At 43.3% G+C, this 24,998-nt stretch overlaps 1 protein-coding gene across 6 annotated transcripts in view; it reads left to right on the forward strand.

Moving 5' to 3' along the window:
* Positions 1–2,037: 2,037 nt before the first annotated feature.
* The window catches only part of IFT88 (intraflagellar transport 88), a 90,300-nt gene continuing 67,339 nt past the window's right edge, over positions 2,038–24,998 (forward strand). For all 6 annotated transcript variants that reach the window (XM_030561596.1, XM_030561605.1, XM_030561615.1 and 3 more), the window contains exons 1-13: positions 2,038–2,280; positions 3,117–3,212; positions 4,871–4,933; positions 6,773–6,829; positions 9,314–9,367; positions 10,052–10,115; positions 10,203–10,272; positions 13,166–13,256; positions 19,009–19,113; positions 20,606–20,708; positions 21,619–21,733; positions 21,834–22,065; positions 23,164–23,234. In XM_030561596.1, coding sequence (XP_030417456.1) covers positions 3,123–3,212; positions 4,871–4,933; positions 6,773–6,829; positions 9,314–9,367; positions 10,052–10,115; positions 10,203–10,272; positions 13,166–13,256; positions 19,009–19,113; positions 20,606–20,708; positions 21,619–21,733; positions 21,834–22,065; positions 23,164–23,234 — 1,115 coding nt within the window. In that variant the 5' untranslated portion in view covers positions 2,038–2,280; positions 3,117–3,122. The remainder of the gene's footprint in view (positions 2,281–3,116; positions 3,213–4,870; positions 4,934–6,772; positions 6,830–9,313; positions 9,368–10,051; positions 10,116–10,202; positions 10,273–13,165; positions 13,257–19,008; positions 19,114–20,605; positions 20,709–21,618; positions 21,734–21,833; positions 22,066–23,163; positions 23,235–24,998) is intronic.

Here is a 24,998-nt window from a genome sequence, read left to right on the forward strand (position 1 = left end):
GGGCTTAGGGCCACCCTTATCCAATTCCTAGGACTCAGGGCATAATCTTCTGCAGGTTTGATGGGTCTTTTACCAGTGGAAGAACCTTACCCAGTAATATCCTTAACCTCTATTTATTAAGAATTACCAAAACAGAATACACATGCTAAGCATACAATGCTCACCACTCCCAATAAAGCAGACAAACTTTTCTCAGTGGCTAGTCAAGATTAGATCATCGGGAACTCTAGCCTCTGCGCTGTATGATTGGCAGGATGCTGAGAGTGGGAATCCGAAAACACTTCCCATATTGAGGGCATCTCATTTTTTGCCTCCCTATCAAAATGCTTATCTTTCTTCTCAGATATAACTGTAGCAAAATCCGACAGATGAGCATCTGTCAGAATTTGCTATCCTGGACCAGGGGATGAGGAAAGGTGAGTGAGGGGAAGCATATTCTGACAGGATTACCATCCTTCGTCTTAATTTTCTGGTCTAAAGGATGAGGAAAGATGAGTGGAAGGATATGCTGCCCCTTGGTAAGCACATAGGCTACAATTTGTAAACATGCTTAACATAACCCATAAAGTACTCACATAAAATCATAGACTCATGGGACTGGAAGGGACCTCAATAGGTCATGCATAACGTTAGGAACATGCATAAGTGTTTGAAGGATTGGTGTCTCAGATGGTATGGTGATGGATGCTACACAGAATTCTAGAAGGATCAAACAGGAATAGTCAACCTACATCAACCAAAATATTTAGGTGCCTGATATATCCCAGTATCAGAGGGGTAGCCGTGTTAGTCCGGATCTGTAAAAGCGGCGAAGAGTTCTGTGGCACCTTATAAACTAACAAATGTATTGGAGCATGAGCTTTTGTAGGTGAATACCCACTTCATCGGATGCATGCATGATCTAGCCCGGTGGTTCACGCAGTTCTCTTGAAGGATCAGGGCCTAAAAGTTGTCACTAATCTTTTTTCCCATTGATTCATAGATTCCAAGGCCAGAAGGAACCATTGTGATCATCTAGTCTGACCTCCTGTATAAAACAGGTCATAGAAATCCCCCCAAATCATCCAATCTTGATTTAAAAATTGTCAGTGATATAGAATCGACCATGACCTTTGAGAAATTATTCCAATGGTTAGTTACTCGCACCATTACAAATGTATGCCTTATTTCTGGTCTGAATTTGTTTAGCTTCAATTTCCAGTCATTGAATTGTGATATACCTTTCTCTGATAGATTAGATATTTGTTCCCCATTTAGGTAATTGTAGACTAATTAAGTTCTTAACCTTAACCTTCTCTTTGTTAAACTACTGGTAAATACATTTTGCTCCTTGAGTCAATCACTTACAGCCAAGTTTTCTAACTCTCTAATCATTCTTGTGGCTTTTCTCTGAGCCCTCTACAACTTAGCAACGTCCTTCTTTAGTTGTGGGCACTAGGACTGGCCATACTATTCTGGCAGCAATTGCACCAGTGTCAAATACAGAAGTAAAAATAATCTCTTGACTCTTACTAGAGATTCCCATTTATGCATCCCAGGATAGCATTAGCTGTCTTGGCCAGAGCCTGGAACTGGGCGCTCATGTTCAGCTGATTATCCACCCCCCACCTGCAAATCTGTTTTTTTGTGAACTGTGGGTCATGGAGCCTCTCCTTTTTGTGCGTGTTGCTCCCTCCACCTTTCTCTGTGTGTTTTGGGGCGCGCGTTGGCTTTGCTGAAACTGACTGGGTTTCGCGTCTGAACCTGCCTACCCTAGCAGGGAAAAGGAAAAACTGCCTCAGAATCAAGTCTCCAGCAGGCAGGTATCTACAGCTTCCCTGACGTGGCACAGCTAGCGCACGGGGCACTGGGGTAGAGGAGGCCTCTAACAGCACAGCCCCGTGTACAGCGCCGCGGAGCCGCACAAACCCCGCGAACCTCTCGCCTCCGCTTTTTGGCCCCGCCCTTCGCTCAGAGAGCAGAAACTGAGGGTCAGGGCAGAAGGTGAGCCACGGCTTCCAGACTTGCTACTGAGCATGCGCCAATCGCTCGCGCGCGTTCAGCAAGTGCAGAGCCTCGCAGGAGGCTGTTTCTGGCGCCGCAAAGGCCTGGGCCCGCTCGAGTCGCTCTCGTCTCCTAGCAACCGGACGCACTGCTCCCTGCCGCCCCGCTTGCCGCGGTGTATTATGGGATGGGACGGGATCCTGTGAGAGACCACTGCCCGGAGCCCGTGCGGTGCGGGCCTGTTACCGGTTCCCCTGTAGCGGGGCCGCAGAGCGGGCGGGCGGGCTCCCGGACAAGGTAGAGGGCTGAGCGGGAAGATAACGGAGTTGGAGTCGATGCAGGAGGAGCTGCGGAGCGGGCTTTGGGCGGGAACCGTCCTGGGGAGCCGGGGGCGAACGGCGTGTGGCGCCCTTACAGTCTAACGGTTTCTTCCCCTCCCCTTCCAGTGCCGTGGTCGGGAGCCCTGGCTCTTTGGGAAAGAGCCCATGACTCCCGCTGGGTCTGTACACTACGTACCGCAGTGGCCCCCTCGCCCTCCGGCTGGGTAGGGGCGGCGTAGGGTGACCAGACAGCAAGAGTGAAAAATCGGGGCGGGGGGGGGTAATAGGAGCTCATAAAAATAAGCCCCAAATATCAGGACTGTCCCTGTAAAATAGGGACATCTGGTCACCCTAGGGGAGAGGTACCCCACCTTTGAGGAATCCCACGAGCCCAGCATTGTGTAGCGCTGGTGAGGGGCGCGCAGAGACAGGCGTGTGCGAGCTTCAATTCTGTGTCTCTGCCTAGATACAAGAATTGCCAGACTAGCTAGAGCATCGGGCCAATTATTAGTCCGTTCTGCTTGCCCCAGGTACTTCAGATCTGCTCAGAAGCTCGTTGACTTCAGCGGGGCTTGCTACTTTTTCACACAAACTAAGTGTCAAGAGGACTATGTCCCTTTAAGTCTGTGTTGAAGCTTTTTGTCAGGGTTGAATTAGAAACCCTCTGAAGTTAGGGTTTGATTTCAGTGAGGTTTGGATTAGGTCTAAAGTTTTAGTTCTTGTGAATGAAGAAACACTTAGTACTATTAATAATTTTACAGTTGTAAGGAGACATGATAATGCTGAGAAAGTATTTGGCATAATGTTTTTCAGGAAAAAATGATGCAAAATGTCCACCTGGCACCTAAATCAGATGAAGATGATCTTTATTCTGGCTACAATGACTATAACCCCACCTTTGACACAGAGGTAAAACTACTTACCATTTCTCAGTTATGTATGTGTATGATATAAGTTAATCTTCACTGGAGTTGGCATTCTGATGGTGCTTTAGATATGATCAGAAACAAACCAGCAAGCATTGCTGCTTTGGAGTTAGTTTTTCTCCACCCATCCATCCAGATTTATCAAAAGTCTCAGAGATCATTTTGAGTGGTTATAATTTCATTGCTGGTTTTCTATTCTGAGATAGCTTTGTTATGCACCTTCAACCAGTGTCTATTTGCTGTGAAGATTAGAATTTATGAAATATTAAATTGTAACTGTTTAAAAGTAGAGATTTAGGAGGTTTGTGTTTTGACATCTGGGGTGAAATCCTAGCCCCATTGAATTCTATGGGAGTTTTGACATCACCTTCAATGGGACCACATTGTGATTTTCTTTGAGTCAAGTGTACATATTAAATGGAATAAAATCACTAATTTGTCAAAATAAAATTATATTTGTTAAATTACTGTTGCATAAAATCATTATAACCCAATTAAATAAGAATGCAGACTAAGCATTCAGTTGATAGCTTCTATTCAGTGTTGAACTACTTGAACTTACTAGGTCCAGTATTCTAGAACTCATTTCTTTTCCCCAAAGCTATCCCTCACCACATGTACCTATATATTTCTATGATTTCATAAGTGATGTAAAACGGCTTTGGAGCGGAGCCTGAAGCTGGAGCGTGGAGCAGCTCCGGAGCAGTAGAGCTGCAGGTTTTTTCCTGGAGCTGGAAAAAGACATAATAGGTCATCTAGTTCATTGATCATTATAGTGTATTTTCAACATACTATGTCCTCCTCCATAAGTTAGTAAGATTTATACTACATCTTGCATGTTTAAATATATAAATAGTGGAATACCTAATATACATTCATGGAATAGCAATGAGATATGCACACTAGGATCAAGTATCAGAAGGGTAGCCATGTTAGACTGGATCTGTAAAAGCAGCAAAGAATCCTCTGGCACCTTATAGACTAACAGACGTTTTGGAGCATGAGCTTTCGTGGGTGAATACCCACTTCGTCAGATGCATGACGAACACTAGGATCAGTTAAGCATTCAAATTAGTGCCTGTATAGCCCTTTAGACAGAAATAAAAATGCTGTGCATGGTAACTACTAAGTATTATAAATCAAACTCAGTTTTCTCCCAATGTTTTACTATTCTACAACGGTTACTCTGGTTTGACATTGCTCTGTGTAAACTAAAAGTTCTTTAAGTGGTATAATCATAGCTTATTGACACTGGAAACTGTAATTTGGCAATATCCAAGGGCATCCAAACACAGGGGCTAGTACCCCAGAGTGGAAATACTGTGGGGGCTCCACCCTCACGTATACTTGTGCATGCCTGGTGGGGATGAAGGGAGGCAGAGGTGAGGGCCGGAACAAGAGGGGCTGAAGGCACTGCAGCAGGGCCCAAAATCAGGCCTGGGAGCAGATAGGAACCCCCAAGCTCCCCTTTCCAGCCTGGAACCGCCCCCCTCCCCTCCACCTGCCAGCCAAGTTTCAGTACCTCCCCTCACTCCCTCTCCTATTCCTCATCTCCGAGGCAATAGTAAAGCACTGTAGGAGCAAATTACTTATTTTTATTTGTTGTCTTTGGATAGTTCTTACATTATTGTTTTGTTTCAGGATTTAGAAAATGACACAGCTTTTCAGCAGGCTGTGAGAACTAGTCATGGTAGAAGACCCCCAGTAAGTAAATTTAAAAATAGATTGTAATATTTCTAAACATTCTCAGGAGATCTGGATTCTAATCTTGGCTCTGCCACCCATTGCCTTTGGTCAAGTCTCAGTCTCAATGCATTTCTAAAATGATGATAGAATGTTTAGCCATGTATGTGAGATATATGACCAGACTTATTAGAGCTACAGCATGAGATTTTAAACTTCCACCATACAGTAAGTATAGTTCTTATACACGATTATTTCTTAAATATTTGGATGGTGAAAAGTCAACCTGTGGAACCCCTTTCCAGAGGATGTTGTGAAGGCCAAGACTAACAGGGTTCAAAAAAGAATTAGATAAATTCATGGAGGATAGGTCCATCAATAGCTATTAGCCAGGATGGGCAGGGATGGCATCCCTAGCCTCTGCTTTCCAGAAGCTGGGAATGGGCAACAGCGGATGGATCACTTGATGGTTACCTGTTCTGTTCATTCCCTCTGAGGAACCTGGCATTTGCCACTGTTGGAAAACAGGATACTAGGCTTTGGTCTGACCCAGTTTGGCTGTTCTTATGTTTATCTGTCAGGGGGTGAGCCTCTCCAACACACCCCATGTGCCTTCCCCCTTGGGTTCTGTCAATCAGTTATCAGATTTACATTGACTCAAGAGCGTGCACCACTCTGTGGGGTCTGATTTATTAAGTTTCTACAAAATGTGACTTACCTGGTGGAACTAACAAAAGTCACCTTCCTCTGGCTCCTTATAAGACTCCTCGTCAGCTCTTTGTCCCATTTCAGGAGACCTCCTCCTGGAGCTGAGGTTATGCTTCAGACAGTCCCTCCTGGGGCAGCAGGATATACATTAATGAAACAGCCAGTCTGTCAGTCTCCTAGCAACAGCCTCAGCCCTCCTTCTTGGGTCTGGGTTATAATTTAGGCAGCTGTAGGGCCTTAGCCAGCTTCTGCCTCAGCTGCCCCTTTTTCATCAGTTAATCCTGATGCTAATAGGATCCAGCAGGCAGCCTTCTTTCTTCAGTATCTGTAGGCAGCTCCCTGAGATGACAAAGGAGACAGCATTTATGCTGGTTCCCTTCTCCCAGCTCATTCCCAATTGGTGGGGGAATGGTGGAGCCTTGCTCTGCCCTCTCTGCAAGGATCCTGCCCCAGACCCTTGAAGATACATTGACAGGATTTCCTTCCAGGCACTGTTCATTCCCAGGACCGCTTCCTCTACATATCCCATCTAGATCTTTATGTTGGATCCTTCAAACCCTTAAAAAGGACATGGCAGAGTGTCCTGACCACTAAGAACTGCTGCCTTATTCCTATATGATAAAATGAGCCAGATACTGATTAGAATGAAATAACAGATTCTAAAGCATCCCTGCATAATGCATCAATCCAGAAGGAAGTTGGCCTTGACTTATCTCAAAGGTGGGATGGAGAATGGAGTATAATATACCAAACTCTGGGATGTTGTTGCAATTTAATTTTATTCAGATAACTTTGGTTACTTTTATTTAGTTATGACTTCAAAACTCTTTTACATCCTTTTTCAAAAGAAATGGAAAATTGACATGTAGACCCTACTTTTGAAATGTATATTCTGTTGTAAGGACTGTGTGCTTCTAAATAAGAGCTGAACCCATTAAGACTCGTGCAATTTAATCACCAGAAAGGTACATATTTTAAAGAGGGAGCTATGATTTATACAAATAAAATTGAACATAGAGACATCACTATAGAACTTTCTGTACATTTTTTAATGCATGATCATTTCTGTGAACTTATTTTATTAACATATGTAAAAAGACCAAGTAATCATATTTGGATTAATTATGGTTGGTTTGTTTTTTTTTTACCAAGATAACAGCCAAAATTCCAGGCACATCAGCTTCACGGCCTTTAGCTACAGGGTTTGGGGTAAGTTTTAGTTCTATGTTTTAAACTTAATCAAAGAGAAGCTCTTCCTGGGGTCTTGAGTCTATACAACCCTCTAAAGCCTATGTTCAGTGTTGTCTCTTTTTGTCTCAATCCTTTCCTCCGGTGAGCCACACTCTTTGCTTAACTTTGAATATCAGCAGCTGCGCACTTGGATAAGGCACAGTTACTGATTTTTCAAGATACTTGACAGTGCTTCCTAGGTACTGTATTAGAGGACAGAATTCAACATTAAAGGTTTGATTGAATTTGCTTTGAAATTGACGGGAAGACTTCCATTGACTGCGGTGGGAGTTGGACTGCACCCTTTGTGTTTATGTGGTAGTCAGTTTTGGAGTATGCTATAGAAATTGCATGATGCTAAGGTAAATATTAAATTTTAAAGAATTTTCAAATTACATTTAATTTTATACAGATTTCTTTCGAGTTCTTAAACCCTAAATATAGACAAGATCATTTGAATAATTATTAATTACTTTAATTATAGCTATATTTGATGCCTAATTTCTCTTCGGTCATCTTGTGGATCCCACTGCCATTGCAAGATTAAATTGGAAGGAACATTCTTGAGTGCTTTTTATCCAGTCCTATTTAAATAACTCAAGCAATGGAACTACCCTTATGAACTATTCCACAGTGCATTGGACTTCTGTTTGGAAATTTTTCCCAATAGTCATAATTTTCCTGTTGTCTAATTTGATGTCATCACTTCTAGTTACACTCTCTCGGGACACCTAAAAATTCCTCATCCTCCTCAGTGTTTAGACCCTTTAAGTATGTGCTTCTCTAGACAGGTATATTGCTTTAGCTATCTCTTAGGCAAGCTCACTGGTTAGAATTTTCAAAAGCACCTAAGTCCTATTGAAAGTCACTGCACTGTAGACTTTCCTCTTCCCTTGCCCTTTGATCTGGACACACTCCTTTACTAGATTATTTTTCCCCCCAACACTCATAGTTGTGGATATTTGGTGTAGTAATTAGTGGTATTTGGAGAAATTAGTTTGTTAAAGGCTGTGTTCAGAGGGGCAGTTCCCATGGTAAGGGAAACCTGGCATTATTATTATTTGTATTATAGCAGGTAAGGGCTCCAGTCATGGACCAGGACCCCGTTGTGCTAGGCAGTGTACAAACATGGAACAAAAAGACGCTCCCTGCCTCAAAGAGTTTACAGATTGCATTTGTTAACACCAGAAAGAAGAATGATGCAGTAATCAAGATGTAATATAGTGAGAGTACAAGTTTTAACTGTGTGGCTAGACAGGAAAGGACGTATCTTAAATATCTTATTCAGAAAGAATCTCTAGTGAGACAGAGTTTAAACTGTGGTGCATGTTCTATGTTATACAGTAGTAATCACAATAGTAAGGTGAGGGCCTGTGGATGGAGAAGTAGATGGTCTTTACTGTTAGGAGACTTGACAGCAAGTAAATGAAAAGTTGTGTGTGTTATGCATGCAGCAGCCGTAACTGTTTATAAATGAAGATGCTTAAGTGGCAGGGAAGGGGGTAGAAGTGTATCTGCTGATGGAGAACATATTAACAATTAGCTGTTGCAAACTAACCCTTTATATACCTTCTCTGTTGTAGAATAAAATCTGATAGAAAAGCATAGCTCACAGTGAAGAAGCTTTTATGGGCACGTGGCCCCATTTTATCAGGTTTAGGTTAGGGATGTAAAATGTTAATCGGTTAACTGGCCCCCGGCTGGATAGCTAGCTGACCCCATCCCCATGGCTGGCTGACTGACCCTAGCCCCTGCCTCGACGGCCAGAACAACCTCGGCTCCTTTCCCTTTAATCGATTAACCCTTTAAACAATAGAATTTTAATAGTTTAGAGGGTTAACTTTTTAAACAATATTTACATCTCTAATTTAGGTATAAAGCATATAACTTACAGTTATAACATGATCAATATCCAAAGTCCTCCTAAATCTAATTAAAAAATAAAAACTACCTATTGTACTGGGTCTATCAGGATGCAGCTCTCTACTAATGTTTGTGTTGACTGACAATTAAAAAAAAGTCAATCATGAAATGTACGACTGCCATGGACAAATTTCAACCAGAGCCCATTAAAAACTGATGAACAGAGACTAAACAAAAAATATACAGAAAATTCAAAGGGTGTAAAATCTGTGAAATTTTACAAGGCTTACCTCTTACTTCTAGAGTAAAACAGGAATTTATTTAAATATTAAATCCATTTTAGAACTCAGCCACTACTACGGAGTTGCTACCAGGTACCTTCATAATATTTATGCCCTACAATGGAAGCATATCCTGCCTCAGTGAAATCAGTGGGAGTTTTGCTATTGATTTCAAGGTTAGCAGGATCATATCCTAAAGTTGTACATTCATGCGACCGAAACGATTACATATTTAAGTATTTATAGTTTTGGTTCTAAATTTCTAAAGTAGAAAAAGATCTTAAGATTGTTAGTTTTAATTTTTTTTTTATTTTGGTAGTCAAAGACTGTATTATCGTCATCAATGGGAAGACCAATGACAGGAGCTATACAGGTAATATTTTGTTATTTACTTTTGAGTGTGGGCTCAGTATGCTGAAGTTATACTGTGAATGTTCTCTTTTTAATGAAAATGTTCCAGGAGGTGGATATGCTGTCTCTTTGCCAGCTATGAACTCTCCCAAGCTTGGGGATTTCTCAGCTACTGAATTACAGCTGGTTTCTAGACAGCTTGTGCCTCTTTATCTTGTCCAATTCGACTCATTCTGATCCACAATTTCTCAGGGCTCTCAATCCTTGCTGCCCAGGAAAAAAAGAACTCTGACACTCACATGGCAGCATGTGACAGCACATTACAGAGCTACTAGTCTAAAAGGCCAGCCCTTAAGAAGAATTTTTAAAAATCAGAGACAATTATATGGCATACGTTAAAATTATCAGCAACAAAAAAGATGAGGGTTATCTGTGTAAAAAGGCAAAGTTTGTTTGTAACTTTTATTACTTAGAAATAATTCCAGTATGTATTTTGCTACTGTAGAGTCTGCTACAATATACCTAAGGATTGTGAAAGACCCTGGTCAGTGTAAGCAAGGCTTACTAATGCTAGGTCGGTCTGTATCAACTATAAAACATGCTTCCCACTTATGTTCCAATATGTAACTCATCCCCCTGCTTTTTCCCCATTTTTGGTTTTCAGAATATTTTCAGTCATAAAAATGTCTTTTTCTTTTAATTTAAGGATGGAGTTGCTCGACCTCTAACAGCAGTTCATGCAGCAGGTTACACTAAAGCAGCTTTGAGAGGTAGGGTGGCTAGAATTCACTGTCTGTCATGGAATTCACTGTCTGTCATGGAATTCACTGTTCTCAGTGCCATGTGTTAATTTGCAGGTTCTGTATTTGATCCCCTTGGTCAAGCAAGAGGTCCTGCTCCTCCTCTAGAAATGAAAAATGAAGATACGTATGTAGCCACATTTTTGTTCTGTTTTGCAACAAATGCTTCCAGCATTCTTAGAAAAATTACAACATGGTACTCAGGAAGCCTAGGGGCCAGATTCTCTTTCTGCAGGAAGAGGCCCAGATCCTGCAAACATGCACAAGCTTAACTTTACTAGATTTCATAGAGTTCAAGGCCAGAAGGGACCATTAGATCATCTACGCTGTCCGCCCTATTAATTGTCACCCAGATATCCTTATGTTCAGTCTAGTTATTTTAGATCGACTAGGTATTTCGATCCTTGGGAAGCTAAACTGATATGTACCTCGGACAAAGAACAGGAGAGAGCGAGGTACCACTAATGCCTGAGGCCCCTGCAGCAGCAGGAAATTGATTATGCCCTGATGATCGTAGCAGGCGATGCATGCCCCATGCTACAGAGAAATGTGGAACCCCCCCATGTTTCCTGCCAGTCTTACCTAGGGGAAAAAATTCCATCCCAATCCCAAATCTTGCCATCAGTTTGACCCTAAGTATGTCAGCAAGAAACTCCATCCAGGCATCTAAAACAATTCTCTGTACCATCTCAGAGCACTGGTCCACTCCATCTGGTGTTTCATATCTAGCTGTGACCAATCTCTGATGGTTCAGAAGAAAGTGAACCGCATCCCCACCCTAAGAATACATCTGACCAGTAGTGCATGAGGTCAGGAGATTCCTTCCTGTTCCCTGCAGATCTCCAGCCGAAGTCCTGAAACATGGGGTTTGATTATTTCCATTGTCCGAATGTGGAGCTGCAAGTATTAAGAGCAGGAGTGGGCAAACTTTTTGGCCTGAGGGCCACATCTGGATGGGGAAATTGCATGTAGGGCCATGAATGTAGGGCAGGGGTTGGGCTGCGGGAAGGAGTGTTGTGTGTGGGAGGGGTGCAGTGTGCAGGAAGGGGCACAAGGCAAATGGGGGTGCATGGAGGGGTGTGGAGTGCAGGGGTTGAGGGCTCAGGGAAGGGGGTTGGAGTGCGGTCTCCAGCCGGGTGCTTCTTACGTTGAACAGCTCTCAGGTGGTAGTGGCACACAGCAGGGCTAAGGCAGGCTCCCTGCCTGCCCTGGGCCCACGCCACTCCCAGAAGTGGCCAGCACCATGTCCCTGCGGCCCCTGGGAGAGATGGGGGCAGAGGGCTCCATGCTCAGCCCTCGCCTACGGGTACCTCCCCCAAAGCTCCCGTTGGCCTCGGTTCCCCATTCCTGGCCAATGGGAGCTGCGGGGAGTGGTGCCTGCAGGTGAGGGCAGCACACAGAGCCCTCTGCCCCCACCTCCCCCAGGGGCTGCAGGGACGTGGTGCTGGCTGCTTCCGGGAGCAAAGCAGGGCCAAGGCAGGCAAGGAGCCTGCCTTAGCCCTGCTGTGCCACAGGGGTGGGGTGGCAATCCCACAGGCTGGATCCAGAGCCCTGACGGGCCAGATCCGACCCACAAGCTGTAGTGTACCCACCCCTGATTAAGAGCATGCTCAGGGCAATGCAGTGATCCTATTCTTTCCATGGCCCATAGAGGAAGGGGATGACCCGGGGATTCACAGATTCCAAGGTTACCAAGTAATTCAGATTATTCTGTAACAGTAACCTATCCCTCTTATTATTTACTACCCCAGCAATCTGTGTGATCTGTAGACTTTGCCACAAAAGATTTTATGTAATCATCTAGATTGTTGATAAAAATATTAAATAATGTTGGACCAATGTGATACCACCAGAAATAGTTCCATTGATTTCAATGAAACTACTTACGGTACTAAAGTTAAGCGTGTCCATAGGTTTTTGCAGGCATGGGGTTTAAGCATGATTCCTGTTGAAGTCATGGTGGTTCATATCCTGCAGAAAGAGAATAGAGGCTCTGGTGGTTTAAAAAAAAATTAGCTTTCCCCCCACCCCACTCTTGTATTTTGTGCTCTGTCTGTGGCTCTGGATCCTGAATATAGGTGTGGCCTTTGTCATCAATGAGTGCTGTGTTCCAGAAGAGGATCAGATCCATTAGAGGACTAGAAGAGTACTTGCTTGGCAAGGAATATTAGTGGTATTTGTAGGGTTCCCACTAGGAAAGACACAGGAAATTTTACCACTTCTTCCCTCTGTTCCTTCTTTCCAGGATCTCATAACCCAAACAGACTTCACATATGCCAGAACTGAGGTGGTCAATGTTACTAATCTAGTGTACATGTTGGATGGTGCTAGAGACTTGGCACAAAACAGATTGGGGAAGAAGGATTCACGCAGGGCCATTGGGCTTCCTGAATGCCAGGGGTAGTGGGACATGCTGCAAGTGGAGAAAGAATTGAAATAATCTATTATGCAGCTAATTTTTTGTCACAGATTAAATAATTCTGGATCAATCACAGCTTTTGATGAAATCTGTAATTTTGATGAAAAGTTGTGCTGACTGTTAAAAAAAATTATCATTACAAATTGAATTTCTACTTTTGCTTAAACTAGCTCTTTAAAATAGTACATATGCAATATTGGATTTCCATTGGGTGCTTGAAAATTTCACCAAATGCATGTATCTATACTATCTTTACCCAAACAGCTCAGGTTGAGGCTTGTTACATTAAGAGGATCAGAGCCCAATAACCCAAACCTCTTTTCTGTTGTTAAATGGATTGCTCGCTGAACATGGTAAAACTGCAGGATCTTCTCTTTATTTTCTTCTCTAGCTCACATTATTGATAGAACTTCTGATAGTGTGGTAACAAAGGGCCACTTTTACAGTTGTGTTGTCTATTAAGAAATGTCAGATGCTATGGCATGTTAATGAGACCTAAGACAGCTATACTACATTATTTTTAATACACTATATTCAAAAATCTTTATATCATTACTGGTATTTGCATAAGACAAATGATCCATTATTTACCCAATTTTAGTCCAGAAGAAAAGATTAGACAGTTAGAAAAAAAAGTGAATGAGTTGGTTGAAGAAAGCTGCATTGCTAACAGCTGTGGAGACTTAAAATTGGTAAGTTATCTGGGTTTCATTTGTCTTTTTATATTATTATATGCAGGGACATTTCATACATGCAGATATGCTTTTTAAATGCTAAATTGTCTGTTGGTTGGTCATAAAATTTCCAGTTGTTAAAGCTAGGTTGTCTTAATTTTGATATTGTTATGGCTGATCTTGTGGTCGTGGTCTGCATTGCCACAAAGGAGACAGAAGCTTGATGCTTAGTGTGTGTGTGTGTCTCTCTCTCCCCCGCTCTCCCCAAGTCAGTGATATTTGGAAATGCTGGAGATAATGTGCCTAATATTATATACAATTTAGATGGGGCTACTATAAGGTGAGTGCATAACTGGCTGGATAACCGTACTCAGAGAGTAGTTATTAATGGCTCCCAATCCTGCTGTAAAGATATAACAAGTGGGGTTCCACAGGGGTCTGTTTTGGGACCGCCTCTGTTCAATATCTTCATCAACGACTTAGATGTTGGCGTAGAAAGTACGCTTATTAAGTTTGCAGACAATACCAAACTGGGAGGGTTGCAACTGCTTTGGAGGACAGGGTCAAAATTCAAAATGATCTGAACAAATTGCAGAAATGGTCTGAGGTAAATCGGATGAAGTTCAATAAAGACAAATGCAAAGTGCTCCACTTAGGAAGGAACAATCAGTTTCACACATACAGAATGGGAAGAGACTGTCTAGGAAGGCGTATGGCAGAAAGAGATCTAGGGGTCATAGTGGACCACAAGCTAAATATGAGTCAACAGTGTGATACTGTTGCAAAAAAAGCAAACGGGATTCTGGGATGCATTAACAGGTGTGTTGTAAACAAGACATGAGAAGTCAGTCTTCCGCTCTACTCTGCGCTGGTTAGGCCTCAACTGGAGTATTGTGTCCAGTTCTGGGCACCGCATTTCAAGAAAGATGTGGAGAAATTGGAGAGGGTCCAGAGAAGAGCAACAAGAATGATTAAAGGTCTTGAGAACATGACCTATGAAGGAAGGCTGAAAGAATTGGGTTTATTTAGTTTGGAAAAGAGAAGACTGAGAGGGGACATGATAGCAGTTTTCAGGTATCTAAAAGGGTGTCATCAGGAGGAGGGAGAAACCTTGTTCACCTTAGCCTCTAATGATAAACAAGAAGCAATGGGTTTAAACTGCAGCAAGGGAGATTTAGGTTGGACATTAGGAAAAAGTTCCTAACTGTCAGGGTAGTTAAACACTGGAATAAATTGCCTAGGGAGGTTGTGGAATCTCCATCTCTGGAGATGTTTAAGAGTAGGTTAGATAAATGTCTGTTAGGGATGGTCTAGACAGTATTTGGTCCTGCCATGAGGGCAGGGGACTGGACTTGATGACCTCTCGAGGTCCCTTCCAGTCCTAGAGTCTATGAATCTATAATGATACCCTATGTGACAGCAGAGTGATTATGTCTACACTGGCAGAGTTGCAGCACCAGCAGTTACAGCGCTGCTCAGAGAGCACTGAAGGGAAACCACTGTAGTGTGTTCGCAGTGTCAGCTGCCTGCACAATAGCATGTTCACACTTGCAGTATTTGCAGCGATATTTGGAGGGGTGCACTCTGGGCAGCTGTCCCACAGAGCATCTCTTCCTTTTTTGCTGCTAAGAGTTGTGGGAAGGTCGAGGGGGTTGCAGGGCGTCCTGGGTCCTGTCCCAATGCCTCATGATGCATATCTTCGCATCCCAGCAATCCCTGTGCTTCTGTCTGCATTTGGCGCCATCTTTCATCAGTTTGCATACTGCGGGCTCTACTCTGCCTCTTTGGTCTGCAGGAATGGACCCCGCACTGTTGACCAATATGCTGCTCATTTTCACTAACACGTCACGAGTGGCAGTGGAGTTATTCCTGAAAATACAAAGGCAAGAGGAGTTTGAGATTGATCTCGCCATGCGTAGTAGCTATGACACAAGATTGCTTGTGGCATTCACAGAGGTCCTGACCATGGTTGAATGCCGCTTTTGGGATCAGGAAACAAGCACTGAGTGGTGGGATCACATTGTCATGCATGTCTGGGATGACTAACAGTGGCTGCGGAACTTTCGGAAGAAGAAAACCACATTCATGGGACTATGTGATGAGCTCGCCCCAGTCCTGCGGTATAAGGACACAAGAATAAGAGCTACCCTGCAGCTGGAAAAGTGCGTGATGATTACACTGTGGAAGCTGGCTACTCCAGATTGCTACCAATCAGTCGCTAACCAGTTTGGAGTGGGAAAGTCAACTGTTGGACTCTTGTTGATGAAAGTGTGCAGGGCAATTAATCGAATCCTGCTCCGAAAGACCGTGACTCTGGGCAACATGTGTGACATTGTGGATGGCTTTGCACAAATGAGCTTCCCTACCTGCAGAGGGGCAGTAGATGGCATGCGTATTCCAATTCTGGCACCAGACCACCTAGCCACCGAGTACATTAATCGGAAGGGGTATTTATGGTTCTCCAGGCGCTTGTGGATCACCGTGGGAGTTTCACGGACATTAACGTAGGCTGGTCTGCAAAGGTGTATGACGCATGCATCTTTTGGAAGATTGGCCTATTCAGGAAGCTGCAAGCAAGGACTTCCCCTTACGATGATCTTCTGGTCCAGGAAGGAAGTTGAAATGCCCATTGTGATCCTGGGATACCCTGCCTACTCCTTAATGTCGTGGCTTATGAAGCCATACACAGGTTACCTTGACAGCAGCAAGGAACAGTTTTACAACAGGCTAAGCAAGTACAGAATGACTATTGAGTATGCTTTTGGCCATTTAAAGGCCTGATGGCACTACCTATATGGAAGGCTGGACCTGACCGATGACAATATTCCTATGCTTATAGCTGCATGCTGTACACCCCATAATATTTGTGAAGGTGAAAGCTTCACTCGAGGCTGGACTGCTGAGGCTGAATTTGAACAGCTAGAGATCAGGGCTATTAGAGGGGTGCAGCGCGAGGCCATAAGGATCAGGGATGCCATGAGGCAGCAATTTGAATCTGAAAGTCACTAATATTTGTTGCTATGCTCAGGAGTGCAGTGCTTGTAATGCTAGGAGGTGATTGTGATTGGTGCAGACGATGCACTATGAAGGTTTAAGAAAACTGCTTGTTGGTTTACAGGGCTCTGCTTTCAATTAATGGAATAAAGATTGCTTTCAAACCAAAACAATTCTTTTATTAAAAAACAACTGGAGGAGAGAGACAAACAAAAAACACATCAGCGCTAAGGGGGAAGGGAGGGTCTCAGGAGGAGGTGGGGTCCTGGGACGGTTAAAGATTTGTGTATGTCCAGGTATCATATCCAGCCTTCTCCTTTGGAGTACAGTGCTTCAGGTATTGTACTTCAGCAGGGCTAAATTGTAGAGGGATGGGTGTAGAGTGCAGTGGGTACTGGGAATCTGCAGTGCTGGACTGTGATGGGGCAGGAGTGGAATGCAGCAGGTAGACTGGAGCCAGGAGGTTGATAAAAGCGTGTTGGCGGTGTCTGAAGTGCACGTGGGAAAGAGTTTTGCGATAGCAGCTGCAAGGGTGAGCGGGCATGGAGATGCTTGATTTGCAGTGCTAGTAGCACTTGGAGCATGTCTTCTTGGTGCTCCATGGCTTCGTTCTGGCATGTCGCATTCTCCTTTTGGTCCCTCTTCTCTCTGTCCCACCACTTCTTCAATTCTTGTCCCTTTGGCCACAGAATGCATCATGACATCATCTAGAAAGTCCTCTTCAGTTCTTCATGGCCACTTTCTAATTCTGTGCAGCGGTTCAGCTGGAGATAACAAAGAGGGAGGCTGGGCTCCCATCGTCATATCTGTGAAGTCAAAATGCAACATTTTACAGGAGCAGTCTTGTTTGCAACACATAGACCACTGATCTGGTGATTTAAAATACAACCACTATTCACATACTTATCACTAACTGGCTGAGTCCAGGCAAGCACACACGAGCCACAAGACCCCCAGAATGGTGCGTAACCGCAGGGGCAGAGGAAATCAGTGTTCCAGCACTGTACTGTACACTGGACACGTGGCTCTTGGGGAGAGCTAGCCCTGTAGGAGGGGCCTTATAATCATTCCTGTCCCCACATTTTCCACAGGCTATGTTCATTATGTAAGATATCTCACTGCTGAGGGTGAGCACAGAATCAAGGGAGGGTCTTCTCCAAGACTGCAGCTTCCACCCTGGTCCTTGGTGGCTCGCCCAAGGGCAGCAATGTTCTCGCTCTCCCTGTGATGGCAGAGTGGCACAGGAAAGTTACCCTTAATGGGGCAAGAAACAAAGCAGCTCTGCCAAAGAACCGCAGCAGTGGATTGTCCAGTATCTCCATGAGGCAGATTCCCATGAAGTGAGGGAGTCAATCAACACCCTGTTCATACAGACACAAGCCTGCTTTCTGCAACCTTCCTGCCCCCAACAACTCACTTCACCAATTCCCAAAATCAAAGCCACTTACCAGGGGCCTCCTCTCCTGTTTGTGTTTCACCAAGATTTGACGGCTGTGACTGGCTAGCCTCCTCGGGGGTAGAGAAGTGCTCCTGGCTGCATGCATCTCTGACCTCCAAGTCATCCTCTGTCTCTGGGTCCCTCTCTCCCTCCACATCCTCATCCAAATTTCCTCCTCTTGGCTCGGTCCACTCTCAACTTGCACATCAGTCAGCAACGTATCTGCAGTGGCCATCGCAGTGCAGGTAGGGTCACCACCGAGTATCACATCCAGCTCTTTGTAGAACCGGCAGCTCGTGGGTGCAGCATTGAGCGGCGGTTTGCCTCCTGCACCTTGTGGTAGGCGTTCCACAGCTCCATCACTTTGACCCTGTAGTGCAGTGTATCCTTTCTGTCATGCATTGTGAAATCTGTCCATAGGTATTGTAATTCCTATGTCTGGAGTGCAGCTGGGACTGGACAGCCTCTTCTCCCCAAATGCTGATAAGGTCCAACAGCTCGGCATTGCTCCATTGCACACCTGGTGTGTGGAGCAGGCATGGTCACCTGGAAAGATGCGCTGAGACCACTGCACAAGTCACCAAGTCAACAAGAAGGGGAATTTGGAAATTCTCAAGGAATTTAAGGGGCAAGGCTCATGGTTGGTCACCTGAGGGCAGGGCAGTAGAGTTCAAACCAATGACCAGAGAGGTGAGAACAGGCATTGTGGGATCCCTCCTAGAGGCCAATCGCAGTGCTGTAATCGACCAGGGTGTCTACACTGGCACTGTAACACTGTAGCCCTGGTGCAGAAAGCTGTACGCCTCTCGTTGGGGTGACTTTTTTATAGTGCTGCAGCTGCGCAGTTTCTGCGCACTAAGTGGTATGGCAGTGTGTTCACCTCACAAGTTACAAAATGCAGAAAGCTGCTTTACTGTGCAGAAACTTGCCAGTGTAGACAAGGCCATAGTGTCTTAAGGCTAGATTTCTTTTTTTTAAGTTGTTAGGCCTAAATACCTTTAAAAATCTGGCCCTAAGTAAAATGGTGTGACTGACTGTTTTTTGATTTTCATATTTTGTTTATGACATTACTTCTCATACTCTTCTTAAGATCCTGCATTAACTGTAGGGTGACTACTGTATTATGGAGGTTGCTTTGCTGAATTTTCTTTCGGAATATTGTTTTAATCTTAACATGCTTTTTTATGTAATATTGCTGCTTATCTGCTGTAAAGTTGTGTGTGCGCGCGCGCATAAAGGAAATATGTCTTAATGTACTAATTTCTATTTTAAATATATGGGAGTGGGTCTTGTGAGGGAAGACAGACGGCAAGACTAAACCGTAATGTCTACTTTAAGGCTCTGGAAAAGGCAAAAGATGCCGGAAGAAAGGAAAGAGTGTTGGTGAGGCAACGTGAACAAATTGCATCTCCAGAAAACATCAACTTAGATCTCACTTACTCAGTAAGTGCTGAAATGTCTGGGTGCCTGAATAAGATCTGGGTGTAAAGTGTGCTTTCCAGTAACATGCCTTTTTAATTAAATTGAGTTTGCTGTAATGCACATATTTTGTATGAGTTCCCAGAACAAATTTCCAGATCAGATACACAAAAAATAAGAAATGTTTTTGAAAATAGTTACTATAATTCTGGAAAACAGCAATTAAAGGGTACTTTAGTTAATATTCCTAAAGCTTAATGATGATTTTAAAATTAAGGATTTGTCTTCAATTCTTAAAATTGGTGGTAGGTGTTAAGAAAAGATTGTGTAGGGTCTGTGCCCTAATATCTAAGGAGAATTTTAAAGTTGTACATTAGTTAATACAGTACTGGAAGTATTTCACTAAGAATATGTCAAGCCAGGCTAAACTGATAATATATTTGAAGGCAAGTTAAAAAATAAAAATGAGAAAGTGATGGATGTAATTTATCTGGACACAGACAAGGCTTTTCTGTTTTTCTTAATAGCATCTGCCTTCATGAGCAGCTAGACCACAAATAGGGGCGTACACCTTGTTGAACTATGCTAAAAATTACACATCTTCTATGAGTTAGAAATAAAAAAACATTTTAATAACAACCTTACCTCATAACTTACTCATATTTAGGCCTAAAAAGTAAGATTCACTGTGAAGAGAGTTCTTTTGCCAAGGGATAGCTTCCTCTGAATAGGTGGGTATCATGAGGCTCATGATAGAAGTATACAAAATAACAAACCGTATAAGCAGGGGTGGCCAAACTTACTGACCTACTGAGCCCCGCTTCTGCTGAAGTCCTGAGCCCCGGCAGGTGCCTCCTGCAGGGCCGAAGCCCCACCAGCCTGCCTTAGGGAAGAGGCCCCAAGTTCCCCCCCAGGTCTGGAAGGTGGAGAATGGAGGGAGGGGCATATAGTTTTCTGCAAGCTGCACTTTAACTGTAAAAGTTCTGCATGCAGCTTGGGAGCCATGGTCTGGCCACCCCTGGTATAGAATAAGTAGATGGCAAACTTCTGTTCATTTTGTCTCATAATACAAGAACAGGGGGCATTCAATTCAATTGAAAGTCCAAAACTGTTCAAAACTGATAAAAGGAAATACTTTTTCACTCAGCACACAATTAGAGCATGGAACACACTACTACAAGATACATTTGCAGATTAAAAAAATCCGTTTTACGTTTATCCTATGTGTTTCTCCACAGCTTATGTACAGACATATTTAGGATGCAAAATGTTTGCTACCTGTTCTTTAGATAATTGGGAAAATGGGAAGTATGAGAGAGACAAGGTGGGTGAGGTAATATATTTTATTGGACCAACTTCTGTTTATGAAAGAACTACACAGTCAACAAATATATTAAAGCATCTTTCTATCTATTTTGTATATTGAAATTTTTCTAATGGCTGCATTGATTAATATTGATTACTTTTTGAGAGAGAGATGTGGTCATGTTATGCATTCTCTTTCCCCCCCCCCCAGGTTCTTTTCAACTTGGCAAGCCAATATTCTGCTAATGAAATGTATGCTGAAGCACTAAATACATATCAAGTCATAGTGAAAAATAAGATGTTCAGCAACGGAGGTAAGTTACACACCAAAATGCCTGATACTGATGGCAATGCGTTCACTAACCAGCTATTTGTCTTCACTTGTGAGATGCTGAGCACCTTCTGAGTGCCCTTAACTCCCAGGGAAGCCAGTCAAAGTTGACAGCAACCACCACCTTGTAATGTCAGACCCCATGTCCTTGAATGATTTGATGTGGTTTTGTTCTCCAGTTAATCCAAAAAGTGTTCACTTTCCAGCCAAAGTACAAGTCCAGATTTAAAAAAAAAAAAAAGACATCCTTTGCCCCTCCTTCATCACTGCTGATGCAGGGTAGGTCAGTACCAACAGTAGTTTTCCCTTCCTATTCTGAACAGTTCAGTAGTCCTTTCCATCATTGTCTGCCCTGGTTTTCCCCTGTTGATTCTGAAGTGAACGGGAGGTTCCTTCCCATCCTATGGAAGCCCAGCCATGGGCCCCAAATTAGGAAGCTAACACTTCCCATCTTGAACCCTCTGTGCCACTTGCTTCATTCCCTTCTCCCCATCCTCTCCAGTTTCCTTCTGTATCTTGCCTGTCTCTAGGTCTCTTCCCAGACCCCTCCTGGTCTGCTTCCCCAAACTTCCTCAGCAGAGAACACCACAGCAAGTCCTGTCTCATCCCTGATCTCCTAGACTGAGTAAGAAGCTTGTTTTATACAGTCCTTTCTTTCCTAGAATTCCTTGCTGTCTCTCCTTGAATTCTCTCCATTCTGAGTGGAAGTCAGGAACAGGCTGTTTTGGACCATGCCTTAGCTTAAAGGGCCAGTAGACCCTGATACAACTACTGATACATGAAAAAGGTGCTTCTGCAGTCTCACTGGCTCAAAGTTTGCATGAGGAGGGATGATATGAATATTTTTAGAAGGTTGGCACATAGGTCATTCATCCACTTTACTTTTGTGATAGGCAGACTGAAGGTGAATATGGCAAACATTTATTTAAAACAACGAAACTATTCAAAAGCTATCAAATTCTACCGCATGGCTCTAGATCAGATTCCAAGTGTCCATAAAGAAATGAGGTAAGTTTATATTGTAGAAGTTTTGAAATTCCTTTTGTTTTGTATATACAGTAGAACATATGATTTGAAAATATTACTTAACAATGATTTTTTTAATTAGGATTAAAATAATGCAGAACATTGGAGTTGCATTTATTAAAACTGGCCAATACACTGATGGCATTAGTTCTTTTGAACACATAATGAGCACATCTCCAAACCTGAAAGCAGGCTTCAATCTGATCCTTTGTTATTTTGCCATTGGAGACCGTGAACAAATGAAAAAAGCTTTCCAAAAGCTGATCACTGTTCCACTGGAAATTGATTATGATGACAAATATATTTCACCAAATGTAAGTATGAACTAAGCAAAATCTACAAATTTTATTTGCAGAGGGAAAATTTTTAATGTTGAGGAAAAAGAATCTGTTCTATATAATGTGTACGTACATGTCTGTGTACACGTACACACATGATGGTATGATGTTTTACCAGCACGAGTTGAGGATGGCAGTACTACTCACTAGTGATAGTACTCTTGAAAACATTACCAAAATGGTTTTTCTAGAAAATGTGATATACATAAAATGTGTGGTTGTGTGTTGTAGTATGGAGTTGGCACTCATTTGGGATGACTTCATGTTTTGCCAATTTTATTTATAAAACATTTACATAAAATACTTGTGTTTAAAATAATAAAAATGACACATCAATGAGTAAATTATGCAAGTCATCTCAAATTAGTGCCAGTAAAACCTATAATGTCATAGCACACATTATACAGAAAAACAATTTTATTAAATTTTTACAGAGGATTTGGTTTTGGTTCATTTTAGTTTATTGGAAATATTTTTTTAAATATTCCTCCACCAATAAAGCTAGGCTTCCTTGTACCATGAGACCAATTGTTCATGATTCTGAGATAAGAAAAAATAACTAATAAACTTAAGATACCTCTTAAAATAGCCTAAAATATATTGTTTGTCCTGCACTGCCGCTCAGCATAATTTGGAATAAAATTCCACTTTTAGTAGAAGAAAAACTTTTTGTAACAGGTTGATTTAGGGGGGAAGAGGAATCTTTTTTTTCTAATCTACTTAGAAGTTTGGCCACAGTGAAACACACAAGGTTTGCTTATGCCCAATTTACCAAGCAATCCACATCACTGTGTGTGACAGATGAATTTGATTTGTCTTTGAGCATTCATTTGCATTCTGCCCATTAATCCAGCTGTCTAGGATTACTTCTAAAATGGTAAATAAATAATATTTTGTATGTAAGTTCTTTGAAAAATGCCAGTCTAATTGTTCAATTGAAATAAGCCTTTTAAAAAATGTATAGTGTGTAATATGTCTGTTGCTTCTTATACCCTGTGTTAATGTACATATATGGCTGTACCATATATATAAATATACATTTCCATAACTTATTTTGTTTTGATTTTTTTTTAGGATGATCCACATACTAACCTATTGATTGAAGCCATTAAAAATGACCAATTAAGGCAAATGGAACGTGAAAGGTAATGCTGGAAACATAGATCCCTATCCATTCCAAATCTGCTTACGTGGTTGCTAGCATATGGAAATTGACACCAGCTTTCCAAGCTGCAAAGCCTGAGAGCTATTCCCAGGGGTGAAAGTAAAAATAGGGACTTACCGGTACGGGGCTGGGTTGGGGCCGGCTCTGGCCCCCGGAAGGAGCGGGACCTCGGGCGGAAGGGGCGGGGATGAGGGGGGGTCAGAGCCAGCCCCGACCCGCCCTGTACTGGTAAGTGCCCTCCCCCTCCCCCACCAGGCAGCAGTTTAAAGGGCCCAGGGCTCGGCCGCTGCTACTGCCTCTTGCCCTTTAAACCGCTGCTGGAGCCCCAGGCTGCCACTGCTACCCCAGGGCTCTGGCAGTGGGGCTCCAGGGGCTATTTAAAGGGCCGGGGCGGTAGAGGCAATGGGAGCCCCAGGCCCTTTAAATAGACCCCAGAGCCCCACCACTACTCCAGGGCTCTGGTGGCTATTTAAAGGACCCAGGACTCCCCTGCTTCTACTGTCCCGGCCCTTTAAATAGGGGCTAGTAGCGGTGGGGCTCCAGCGGCTATTTAAAGGGCCCAGGGCAGTAGAGGCAGCAGGAGCCCGAGCCCTAGCCCTAGCCCTAGCCCTGAAGTCCCACCGTTACTCCAGAGCTCCGGCAGCAGAGCTGTGGTGGCAATTTAAAGGGCTTGGGGCTCTAGCCGCTGCTGAGAGACCAGGCCCTTTAAATTGCTACCTGGGGAAGCCGGGCTGCCCTGGTTCAGCGTACAGGCTCTTGCTGGTATGCTGTACCGGCTTACTTTCACCTCTGGCTATTCCTTATTCTGGATGGGATGGCTTTAAAATACTACATAAATTCCCTAGTAATGACTGTTGAGGTTGTGAAAGTGTCAGGAGAAATACTAGATATGCTAAAACAGGTGGGCAATTTTTGGCCTGGTTGGCTAAAAAATAGCCAGGGAATAAGATTTTAAGGGACCTTCAGAAACTAATCTTGTGTCCTTGGCTAACAGCTCCATTTTGAAGCTCAGCCAAGCAGAACAAAGGGCCCCATTATTCTGAAGATTTCTTCCACTTCCTAACTGTTAGTTAGGAACTCAGGAGGTATTTGGTATAAAATCAAGAAGCAAAGGGAGAAAAATCTGGCCCTTGGTCACAGTCCTGTGTATCCCTAGGGAGTGGAATAGGGAAGACAAACAAATGGAGGAGAAGTTACAAAACACTTGTTTATGTGAGTTCCCCATCAGGGAAGTACACTGCTCAGGTGTGCGGGGAGGGCTTTTTTAATTTTCTGAGCCCTGTGCAAAAGCCACACTAGATTGCATATGAGTATGTTAGACCACTGCAAAGCATCCAGCGTATGTGGCCTGCTGGCACTGGAAGATAATATAAATGTTAGACTTTAGGGATATTGTACAGTGCAGCTGGGAGCAAGCCTTCCAGTCTGGGTAAAACTGACTTGTACCAGCAGGGATGAAGCTAGTGTGCTAAAAAAAGCAACAGAGACTCAGACAGTTCTGAGGTCAGGTGGCTAACCTGACCTCAGAACCGTAGGTTCGGTGGGCTTGAGAGCCCAAGCTGGCACCTGAACTACAAAGTCCACACAGCTATTTTTAGCATGCTATCACAAGCCCCGCTAGCATGAGTCTACCTGGATAGAAGGCTCACTGTCAGCTGCAATATAAACATACCTTATGGGGCCTTTATTATTCTGAGATATTGTATGATCAGATCTTCTTTCTGTATTATAAATCGTTATGCTC

Source organism: Gopherus evgoodei, chromosome 1 (assembly GCF_007399415.2).
Source record: "Gopherus evgoodei ecotype Sinaloan lineage chromosome 1, rGopEvg1_v1.p, whole genome shotgun sequence".
In the NCBI taxonomy this organism is placed as follows: Eukaryota; Metazoa; Chordata; order Testudines; family Testudinidae; genus Gopherus; species Gopherus evgoodei.